Source organism: Hydra vulgaris, chromosome 12 (genome assembly GCF_038396675.1).
Source record: "Hydra vulgaris chromosome 12, alternate assembly HydraT2T_AEP".
Lineage (NCBI taxonomy): Eukaryota > Metazoa > Cnidaria > Hydrozoa > Anthoathecata > Hydridae > Hydra > Hydra vulgaris.
In genome coordinates, this window is record NC_088931.1 from 12,081,196 (window position 1) to 12,093,366 (window position 12,171).

Below are 12,171 nucleotides of genomic sequence, written 5' to 3' on the forward strand. Positions count from 1 at the left end.
TAGAAACAAAAATAATTACAAACGAAGATTTTATTTATCGAAAAGAAAAAGAAAACAAATGTATTAAAGTACGCGGAAAACAATTTGGTCTTATCTCGAAGAACTGCTAGACTGAAAACGCGTACTTTTTTACGCCTCCTTAAATAACTGCTTTTTAATAAGGTACTTTATTTTTTTAGTTATTTTGACGCTTTAATAAGACATAACGGTCTCATTATTAAGTAAAGAATCCGAATATCAAAAAAACACAATTTCAGAAAAAGTGGACTTTTAAAGCTTTTAGACTTTTAAACCCTTTTAGAAAAATGCTCTAATATTTAAAACTATAAATTTAAAATAAAAAAATTTCAAAAATTTGTTTGAGAAAATGGTTGTCAAATTAAACTATAATTTCTAAAAAAATATTTATTTCTATTTGTATCTGTATTTATGTTCTATCTTTGTATGTACAAGTTTACGAAAAGGAACGGGCGATAAGTGGGTTTTATATTAATACATAAAACAAAGAATATTAAAAATATATTTATTTATTTTTATTTAATTTTGTCAGCAACTATTTACGATTCAAGGCAATTTCCGTCATGTAAAATATTTTAAAACATTAAATGCAAATACATTTCATCATATCGTACACCCAGATCAAGGGTGCCAGAAGTCAAAAATTATGGATATTGAGTTATGAATGTCATTTGATATTATGTTATGTGTTGCACATGGTGAAAAAATAACCACAAGTCTAAAACGAATGTTTACAAAATGACAGATACAAATGGCACTCTTAGTTGGAAAAAATGTTAAAAACTCAAAACTTCAACCCTGATTTTTTCAGTTTGACACTTTTTGACTTGTGGCACCCTTGATCTGGGTGTACGATATATAGTAGTTACAAGACCGGAGAACTTCAAGAAGAAAAAATCTTATCATCAGTTACCTTTAATAAATAAAAAGAGGATAAAAGCGCATTTTTAGAAAAAATCAAGTAAAGATATTTGATTGGCAATAAGTTCAATTATGTTCTTTTTGAATTTTTGGGTGGTGTTGGCTTCTATAAGTTTACGACTTAAGCTTGTAAAATAATTCCATAGGATTGGGCCACAGTAAGAAATGGAGAATCTTGTAAGTTTTGATCATTTATAGTTTTACATAATTACACAGAGTATAAAATGTACATTATTATATTACGTATTATGTTATGTATTGTAGTGCGAATTGCAAAATTTTCACTACTATAAATCTCTTTTTGGTTTGGTTAGGATAAGGACAGTTTGTTGGGTTCGGTTCGTTCCCAATAATTTTAAAGTTTGAGTACGGTTCGGTAACAAGTTAAGTTCGGGTTCGGTTTAGTTTGGTCGTATGTTTGTATGTATGTATATATATATATATATATATATATATATATATATATATATATATATATATATATATATATATATATATATATATATATATATATATATATATGTATATATATACAGAGCCGGCTCGTGAAAAATATTTTATGTGTGCGAGAATAAATTAGGCGCCTTTTAGATTTAAATTCCAAGCGAGCTCGCAAAAAATGTCACTTTTTTTGTATGTATATATATATATATATGTATATATATATATATATATATATATATATATATATATATATATATATATATATATATATATATATATATATATATATATATATATATATATATATATATATATATATATATTTATATATATATTACATAATATAATACTATTTATATATACTTTATATATACATACATAAGACCAAACTGAACCGAAACCGAGTTTTACATGATATCAAGCCGAACCGAACCAAAACTTTAGAATTGCTGGGAACGAACCGAACCCAACACGCTGTTCTTACCCTAACCAATTGCAAAATTTTCACTACTTTATATCTCTTTTTGGTTTGATGGAAGAAGTGATGATAGCTTTCTTGAGCAGTGACCAGTGAGATGCAACCTTTTGGGACAAAAGCTCAAGTTTAACAGCTAGTGCAAATTCAACAACATTTACAATGCGTTTTTGAACCTTGTCAAAAATGAGAGAATCTTGTTAGAAAAACCAGCCAAATATAACAACAGTATTCCATTCAAGGACGAATAAGAGATTTATAGAGGTAGAGAATGGAATCAGGAGTAATAAAATGGCAAGCACAATAAAGTGAGGCAACTTTAACAGAAGCTAACTTTGCTATTTATTGTATATATCGGCACAATATTAAATTATTATGGTGCAATTCTAGTTTCCATAATTGATTATTATATATAATGAATATTCTTTAAAAATAACTTTTCTAGAACAACTTATTTCCAAATTATGAAATACAATAAGTATCATCAAATGAACAAAAAATCTAGTTTCTACTTTTCTCTATTTTTGAGAATTACAATAATGGCAACCTTTTTTATGTTGCCAATATTGTTATTTATCAAATTTTTTGTTGTTGTTCATCTCCCCAAGGCCAGGGGACCGCTACAGTCGAGAAAGCTACTGCTTTTTTTAAAAAATTTAATTTTTAAAAATTTCATTGTGGTTACAACCACAATACATGAGATATTGGTAGTAAGAGATAATCCAGAACGACTACATTTTCTCAGATTATACTTTACTTCCATATTAGCTATTGCATGTTATAAAATATGGTTATTGCATGGTACAAAATAAGCTTTGAGGTTGATTGACAATATTTGTTTTTAAACCCCACTTTAATGTCTAGCCATTGTAGCTGCATTTTCATAGCTTTGAACATAACAGTTTCCTATTTCTAGTTTATGTACTACTAGCTTATTGAAAATTTGAGTCGTAATCGCTTCTACTTTTTTTCCATTTAACTCAATGAAATCAACAAAAGACTCAAATCTCAATATTTACATATCTAAAAACTTGAGACAACTGGTCAATGTGGGGTATATCGGGTGTGCTATCAAAAATAATAGCGTAATATTTTGTCTTCCTAATGTCATCCTTTTTTAAAGATATTCAACACCATTTATTGATAATCTAAATTTATTGCACAAGATTTTTGTCAAGAACTGCTTGCTTAAATCAAATGGCAGATACATGCCTATTTTCAATAAATTTCCAATATTTTTATTTATTCTCTTCAATTTTAGCGGCAACATTTTATTAAAGGTACTTTTTCTTCTATAAATGTTTAAAGAACATTTGCAAGAATTTTTCAGAAAATGGCTTGATGCAAAGTCTTGTTTACTTAAGACACTAATTATATACATGTTTTTCGACATAATTATTGACTTTAGAAGTAAGAGAATCTATATCTGCAGCTAAATTTATGTCTTTGTTTAAAAAACATTTATTAACCATATCAAAGGCACATTTCTAATTACTGTTTATCATAAAAGCTTGCTACTTTTTATAAAATTGTGCAGGTTCGCCGGGTCATCGCGCAGTTTTCAAGTTAAAACCAAAAAACAATGGAAACGGTCTGTGTTTCAAGACTATGTATTCCTATGACTATAGTTGCAGTTTCGTTCTTTTGTAAAGAAAAAAAGAAATTCTAAAAATTATTTAAAATTCGAACAGCAATTATTGTTTTATATACTTATAAAATATTTTTTAAAGTTATGACATAAAATTATTTATTTTTTTCTGTTAAAAATATTAAAACCATATATTATATTGTTTCATTTTTTTAACATACCCTATTAAATCTTTGGGCCATGGGGATATTTCCTCCTCTCGCTACGCTACTGCCCTGAATCGTATGATTTGGAGGCAGATTTTAAAACAGCTGCTGCTCGATTGTCTAAGGTTGGCAATAATGATACGAAACATAAATTTGACAAATACTTGCGTTAAATTTATGAGATAAAGGACAAAAAAGGAACGGATATATTTCCTAAAATTCTCCGCAACTAATAAAGTTTTCAAACTGAAAATTTCAAGGTATATTAATAAAAAGACAAATAACAATTTGATTTATTATTTGAATTATTATCCAACCAAAGTTTGATAATAATTCTACTCTTAGTTATGATGCATCTAGGACAACTTTCACAGTTATTTGCTCCAAAATTAATCTAAAAAAAGGTTCTATTAGATTTAAACGTTTGATTGTATTCATTCCCATTCTTAAACTTTTGGAAAAATTTCAAAGCGTTTTGTCAACAACATCTTAAAAATTTCAAAGCGTTTTGTCATCAACATCTTAAAAATTTCAAAGCGTTTTGTCAACAAAATCTTAAACTTTTGGAAAAATTTCAAAGCGTTTTGTCAACAAAATCTTAAAAATTTTGGGAAACAATGAGCACAAAAGTAAATTTTTCAATTTAAAAAAAAAATGCAAATAAAGATGCAAAGAATGCAAAAAAAAAAAAAAAAATCTAATTATTTAAAATATAAATTATTTTATAATTGGCTATACTAGCCATCAGACTAAGTATATTATTATTTTAGTTTATTAAATTTGTCTGAATTACAAAAATTACTTCTAGAAAATTGCCCCCTAGCAAACGTTGCTATACAAGTTATCTTAAAATAAACAGTCATTGCAACCCAAAGTAATGGAAAAGTTTACGTTTTTGAACTTAGATATGTATTTTTTTGGTTTCATCGTAAAAGTTTTGTTAATATTTCACTAAAAATCAAAAAATTAAAATAAAATTTTGATTTTTTTTTTCCTGCATCTCCTTTTCAGTATATCACGATTGTATTGTCAATTTTTTCATTTTTTTTTCAAAATTTATATTTTCTCATCCCTTGTAAAACACTTCTGGAAATACATTATTGAATAAATATTGAAGCCTATCTTCTAAAGCTAATAAACTTTGAAAGGGTTCAGGTGATAAACTGTTTTTAAATTTATACATAAAACAAAAAATATTGAAAATATTCAGCTCGCATATACTACAAAACTATTCATGTCAATTAGGAGAGGCTTGGCATGAGTAAAATGATCCCTAAAATTAATCAGGCCTACAACATGTTTTTGTTGACGATATAGAGGATCAAGTTTACTTTTAATTGTACTACCCCATGCAACATTTGCATACTTTAGGTGGCAATGGATAAATGATATAGTTGAGTTAAGGTGTGCTTATGATGTTTCTTGTTTTAAATAATATTTCAATACTTTTAGATATTTTATTGTCCAAATTTTCTATGTGTTTTTTCCATAAGAGATTTTCATCAATATAAACGCCTAAATATTTGGTAAAGCTTACTTTTTTTTATTAGATTATTGTCAATAAAAAGAAAAGACATGTCATTTAGCAGTAAGTGTTTTTTAAAATGAGGGTGGAAGAAAATTCATTTGTTTTATCAATATTGATTGATTTATTTGTCTTAAACCAATCAGAAATTTTAATTAGTTCATTGTTTATGTTTTCAAATTAATTTATGTTATTGTGAGATAAAAACAGATTAGTGCTATCTGCGAACATAATGGTCATTAAGTTTGAGGCTTTATGGAGTTCATTGATGTAAATAAGAAATAGCAAGGGTACTAATATCGATCCTTAGGGTATTTATGTTATATCTAGCAAATTTCCATGCCAATTTGAATCAACGTGCACAAATTGCATGTAATTACTTAGATAGTTTGTAATCTATTTTAGAATATTACCAGTTATTCCATAATATTATAATTTTTTTAAAAAGAATTTCATAATCTATGGTATCAAAAGGTTTTGCTATATTGAAAAAAACTCCCAAAGTATATTGGGAAATTTCAGAAGATTCAGTTCTACTTCTTGAAAACTAGATAACTGCATATTCCATAGAACTATTTTTTTAAACCATATTGGTTGTTATATAAGAGATTATTATTTAATAGATGATTATGTATTCTATAATAAAAAATTCTTTCTAAAACTTTTCAGAAAACAAAAAGAATGGTTATAGGACGGCAATTGCTAATATTAGGTAAATCTCCTCCTTTAAATATTGGTATAACATTTGCTATTTTTAATTGATTAGAAAAAATTCCTTGTCTAATGGAACATAAAAATTTCCTAAAAAGAACATTTTTTAACACATCATATAAATTAATAACAATGTTGTTATTGGTATCATCATGGCCAACGGCTTTGTTAGGTTTGAGCATTTTAAAAGCACATTCAAATTCATCAAAATTAGGTCAAAGGAGTTAAGTTGTGATGTTAGGGGAAAAGAAAGATATTTTTCAAAATTATCAGTTGGTTAAATTTTTTTGGCTAGGTTTGGGCCAACACATACAAAATATTTATTTAGCTCTTTTCTTGATTAATCAAGAGCTCTACGTTTATTTCAATGGTTTTGGGCAAAGACATTTTTATTTTGCTACTGCCTGTAATTTCTCGAATGATTTCCCAAGTACGTTTAGAATTTAGTTTATATTTTTCTAGCAAATTAGTATAGTATTCATATTTAAGATTTTTTCTTTGTCGCTCAAAGATTTTAGCGTAATTTAAAGAAGTTCCTTAATATTACTTTAATTTATTTGTGTTTTATCATTGTGAATGTAACTAATCAAACTAATAAAAAAAAACAATTAAGTTGATACCAAACCGAACCCGAACTGTGCTAAAGACCGAAGCGAACCGAACTCGAACATATAACTTTGATTACCAATTACAAAATCGACAACAAATATTAGTATTTAAATTTTTAATTGAGAATCTAATAAAAAATCTTAATAAGTTCTTTTAAAAACTTAAAAACTCTTAATAAGTCCTTTTAAAAACTATTAGACAAAAAAATTTAAATCAAAAATATAATTGTAATTATAAATATAAATACGATCATAAGTATGTGAATAACACGTATTCACTGAAAACGCACAATTAAGTTAAAAAATATTTTTTCCTGGAATATTTTAATCATAATCTTTAAAAAACTGAAATTAAACATAAAATACAAGATAAACATGAAATTAAGCATGGAATACAAACATAAAATGAAATTTAACGAATAGTTCTAGTATTTGAAAAAATAAAATTTCAATCTTTAAAACAAATTTTGCTTTCAGAAATTTTGAAGATCAAAAATGGTCATGCTGTTTGAAAAATCGCTCAATGTTTTTGATGTACAGACAAGAATTGTAGTTGGAAAACTGTGAAGGAGCTTATTATCTCAAATAATGCGAAGGAAACTAAAGCAAACAATATTGGACTCTGAAAGAAGTTTTGAAAAATTAAACAAAAATAGCTCCAATCCTAAACCTTCAATATGGTGTTGGTTGCTTTTCATAAACATCAACCTGCCAAAGTTAGCATCTGACAGGGTTACCCTGTCATAATGTTTTTTCCTACAGAAAAAGCCTTTCAACAGCCGCACTTGATGGTATGGCAGTATTGTACTTAATAAACAAGTCTGTGAAAACTTTTTCACCAGAGATTATTTTTTGATTAACGAATGTCGACGGCCAAAAATATTAGCGGAAGCTAACAGCTAATTAGTAGGCCAGGTGAATAAAAAAGGCAATCGCTTTTACTCAGTAATTGGTCAGCTTTACGTGAATAAATATTTAAGCAATTTTGCTCAAGTTTTTATTCACGTAAAGTAATTACAGAGTAAACTGCTTAACTTTACGTGAATAAAAATTTATGCTAAACTGCTGAAGCTTTTATTCACGTAAAACTGACCAATTACTGAGTAAAAGTAATTGCTTTTTTTAATTCACCCGGCCTATTGCCTTTTAAGTCGTTAAACTGTTAACCAAAACTTTAACGGAGTTGATTAGCGATAAACGAATTAACGGCGTTGTGCCCACCACAGTTAAAATGCATATAGTAAAAGTTAAAAGTTCGTGTTCGTATGAAAAAAAACACGTCCCGGTGTTTTTTTTCATACGAACACGAGCGGAAATTTATCCCGCCTAACCAAGATACTTGGACAGGTGAATGTTTTTTCTCCACATGATCAGTCTGTAATAGAAGCAGTAAAACAGCGTTTTGCTGATTTTTTTTAAGGGATCGTCCATAAATTACACAACGCTAAATTTTATTAATAAACAAAACGAAAAAGATCAAAAGTTTTCTCTCGCAGAGCCTTAAGAGCCATTGTCTGAGAAATCTAGGCCAAATAAGCAAATTCTGGAAGTGAAGTCTTGAAATTTTTCTCATTTTCAGATATTATGTAAAAGACAATGAAAGCAGGCCACTGCTAAATTTTTTTCAAAAATTCTGATTTATTTCGGAGATATTGGGTTCCAAATATTGGCCCATTTAGAGAAAATTTTGCGCATGGTGTGCAATTGCTACTTTGAGGAGCAGTTCTAGCAACATGAATATGACAGAAACATTTCTTTTTAATTTTTTTGCTAATCTGGATAGATTTCTACAGCAAAAGTAAAAATTCAACATGGTTACATTTTTGGTTGTCTAGAAATCATGGTCCGAAATCACAAAATTTGAAATTTTACCCTAACTTTGAGCTCTTATATCTCTTAAGGCCAATACTTAAACGTAGTTTTCTTAAGTGTCTTTGAAAGACACTAAAGCATACATTGATGTTATGGAACAAATATCATGTGAATACAAGGACCTGGAAAGGAGTAACCTGTCAAAAATTACTTTTTGCGATTCAACGCGCTTTGATAGATTACTCATAACAACCGTGGCCTTAGGTCTGCCATGAAAAGTATAAGTTATTTAGTTTATATATATTAGAACATTTAATTATTACATTTGTAGATAGAACAAGATAATACTGCGGGGACAAAATGACTGCCGTCTTGGTGTGATATATGTGTTAATGACTACTTGGTACATACCATGCTTTACTTAAGTTACATAACATAAATTTCTATTAGTAGTTTTCAGTAGAAGATTGAAATTTTTTAGTAAAAGCTGTATTAGTTTAATTTTAGTAAATAAATATCAGGTAACCAAAAAAGTTCGTGCGGTTTTTCCGTATATAATAAAAACACACAAAACGACAAAAGTAAGTACATTTATTCATCAAAATAGTCACCATTAGCATCTAAAACCTTTTCCCAACGTAAAACAAGCTTATTTATTCCACTTCTAAAAAATTCTCGGTCCTTTGAGTCTATAAAAGCTTTCAACTCCATTTCAACCGCGTCCTGGTCTCGGAACTGCTGTCCTTTTAAATGATTTCCCAGGGAAAGGAAAAAATGGAAATCAGTATGGGAGAGGTCTGGCGAGTATGGTGGATGAGGCAAACTCTCCCAACCAAGGCTTTGGAGCTTGTCCTGAGTCACGCGAGTGGTGTGCGGTCTCGCGTTGTCGTGGAGAAGCAGAACTCCTCTCCTGTGCACCAGTGCAGGCTGCTTTACAAGCAACAGGTCGTGAACTCGTTGCAGCTGTGCTGAGTAGACCAGTCTAGTAATGGTTTGGCCTGTTGGGAGCAGCTCGTAATGCACCACACCAGCTGTAGTCCACCAAATGCAGAGCAAAACCTTCCGCTCGTGGAGATTGGGCTTGGGTGTCTTTGAGATGGGGTCATCGGGGGACAACCAATGGTAGCAACGCTTGGTATTGTTGTACACAATCCATTTTTCGTCGCATGTCAATAAACGATCAAGAAAAGGCTCAACATTGTGGCGTGATAAGAGTGATGTGCAGATCGTAAGCCGTTGCTTCTTGTTGTCGATCGACAATTTGTGCGGAACCCACCGACTCAGCTTCCACGCTTTCCCAATCGCATGCAGATGCAGGCGGATGGTTTCAACACTCACAGCAAACCTCACTGCAAGTTCTTGGCAAGTTTGGCTGGAGTCAGACTCGACAGCGTCCTTCAGTTCATCCTCATCAACCAACAATGGGCGTCCAGAACGTGGCAGGTCTTCGATGGACTCATCTCCCGAAGAGAATCGCTGAAACCACTTCTGTGCTGTGCGTTCACTTACTGTACCTTCTCCAAATGCTGTGCAGATGTTTTTGGCCGCTTGTGTTGCATTCCTTCCAAGTTTGAACTCGTAAAGTAAGCAAGATCGAATAATCGTTGGTTGGGTTGCCATCCTTTCTTTACACAAAACCTTTCCTGTAAGCTCGTTACAAGCCTACACTATATATGCAGCAACTGCGCGTGACACACGCGTTCTATTACGCAACAAAGCTACTTGCCTTGTGCGATGTGGGTGTTGTAAAAAATGCTAAAAACAATTCAATTACCAAAAACCGCACGAACTTTTTTGGTTACCTAATAATTATCAATAAACAAAATATGTCAGAGAGCGAAAATAAAGTCAATCCTTATGAGAAATGCATAAATTTTAATAAAGAGAAGACTTCTTGTGGTCCTTTTAAGCGTTGGAACAAAGATGGAATCTTTCAAGTTAATGAATTGACTGCTGACATAAGTAATCATTTAAAAGCTTTAAAGGTATGAATATTATAATAATATTATTTGCTTTTTTATTAAAAGAAACAGGATTTCCTACTCCATTGGGGAAAAATCTAACATTTCTGTTTTATAGCTACCACCGAGAAACCAGTGGAATGAAAAAAACCTGATTGAAAGCCGATTACAAGGTTATCTTTCATGCTATGACTCATTATGTGCGTACCATCGTTTTTCTCTGGGTATTGGCTGGAAGCAGTCAAAATGTTATTAATACCCAAGACATGAATTTCAAATCGGTAAAAAAGCACCAAAAATTAGATCCATCCCTTTAAAAACCCTTGCTGCTTATAATGAAAAGAATTCACCACTTCCTGTTGAAGCCGTATTTTGCTTCAGCTACCTAAAAAGTATTTCTGCAGGAAAAAATATTGACATGTTAGAACCAGCTCCAACACCAATAAAGTATTGCTTTCCTGGTGATGAAATATATGTTCCAGATATAACAATCATTTCAGATGAAACTATCGAAAAATCAAAAAAAGCTGTTAGCTTTTTGTGTGAAGCGTTTGGGGCAAGTCCACTGCCCTTTCAGATAAAGCAAAAGCAAATAGAAGACTTAACCCCAGGAACCAAACAGATAGTTAAGAAGAAATTCGAAAAATTTAAAATGCAGCTTGAGAAGATATTTGCTGAAGCAATTGGACCTGGTCAATCAGAGACACTAATTTCTCAAGTGTTACACAATGAGGAAGAAAATGGTTCAACTCAACTGGTTTCAGAAGACCTTGTTGTACCAGTTAAGATGTTTCAAGAAAGCGATTCTTTCGGATAAATTCTTTTGCTTTCAGTTATTAACCATAACAAGTACACTAAAGAAACATCAATGAAAATCTTTGATTGCAAAAAATATCAAATTGAAAAAGCATGCAAGTTGCAAAAAGAAAGCAGAGGATTTTCTATACCAAAAAAGGACAAGGTAAACATATGCCGAATGCCTCAGGGAAAAATAGAACATTTTTTAGAATTTATGTTTTGTTGAGGTTTGCTGCAAGATGTAGCTTATGGTGTAAATAAAATAAAGTTTGACAATGGAGAGGAACAAAAAGTGGCATTTTAATGATGAAGTTTAGCCATACAATCACATTTTATAAAGAAATTTGCCAAGAAACTAATTATCTCCTTATGTCAGATACTTCTTTATGGAGAATTCTTTGTGGAAAAACCTTCTCAAATGAAAGCTTTGGCTGGTCTTGATGATGTCACGGCAGCTGGCATGGATGGGTTTCAAACTTTGATTGCTTTTTTTGAAAAGTGGAAGTATAAAAATATTACTAAGTTCCTTAAAAAGGGTAAAAGGTATCGGAAGAGTAATTATCCTTCCAAATGTAGTGAAAATTCCACTTTGCATAGTCACTCTATTTGTTTTGCCTTTTCAGATATAGATCCAGACTTGAATCAACCCACAATAGCTGCTAACGATAAACAAGGTATTGACTGTGCTTACCTCATTTCAGCAATCAACCAGGTTCGTAAGTTAGTTATAGAAAGTAAAGATGAAGACCTTTTATATGATTTAAATGTGGCTACAGAAGATTTTGAAGTTTATATGAAGCATCAAATCCGTGATGCACAGCAAAAAATGGCCAAAATATTGGCTTTTGAGCAACTTGATAAGGAAACTGGTTTTTGGCTGAAAGACTCTTGTCAGAAAATTTTGCCAGCCAAATTCCGTGAAAGCTAAAAGGATTATTTTGGAAAGAAAAGAATGACTCTACATGTTGATGTCTTCTTCTTCCATGAAAATGGTCAAATAAAAAAAAAGTATATTTCACTGCTGTCTATAGATGTCAGAACAGCCTTGTCGATGTACTCTGTCTAGCTGATGTTGTTTTGGCCAAAGTTAGAAATGATTTTCCT

The 12,171-nt window shown here is 30.5% G+C and overlaps 1 protein-coding gene across 1 annotated transcript; it reads right to left on the reverse strand.

Annotated features, from left to right (window-relative positions):
• Window positions 1-8,899: 8,899 nt before the first annotated feature.
• LOC136087955 (histone-lysine N-methyltransferase SETMAR-like) lies at window positions 8,900-9,928 on the reverse strand. Its single transcript, XM_065811587.1, has one exon. The coding sequence runs from the start codon at window positions 9,926-9,928 to the stop codon at window positions 8,900-8,902; it is 1,029 nt and encodes a 342-aa protein (XP_065667659.1).
• Window positions 9,929-12,171: the final 2,243 nt, after the last annotated feature.

Bases quoted from the DNA above. Each gene is read 5' to 3' on its own strand.
- LOC136087955 (XM_065811587.1), bottom strand. From the start codon at position 9,928: ATGGCAACCCAACCAACGATTATTCGATCTTGCTTACTTTACGAGTTC.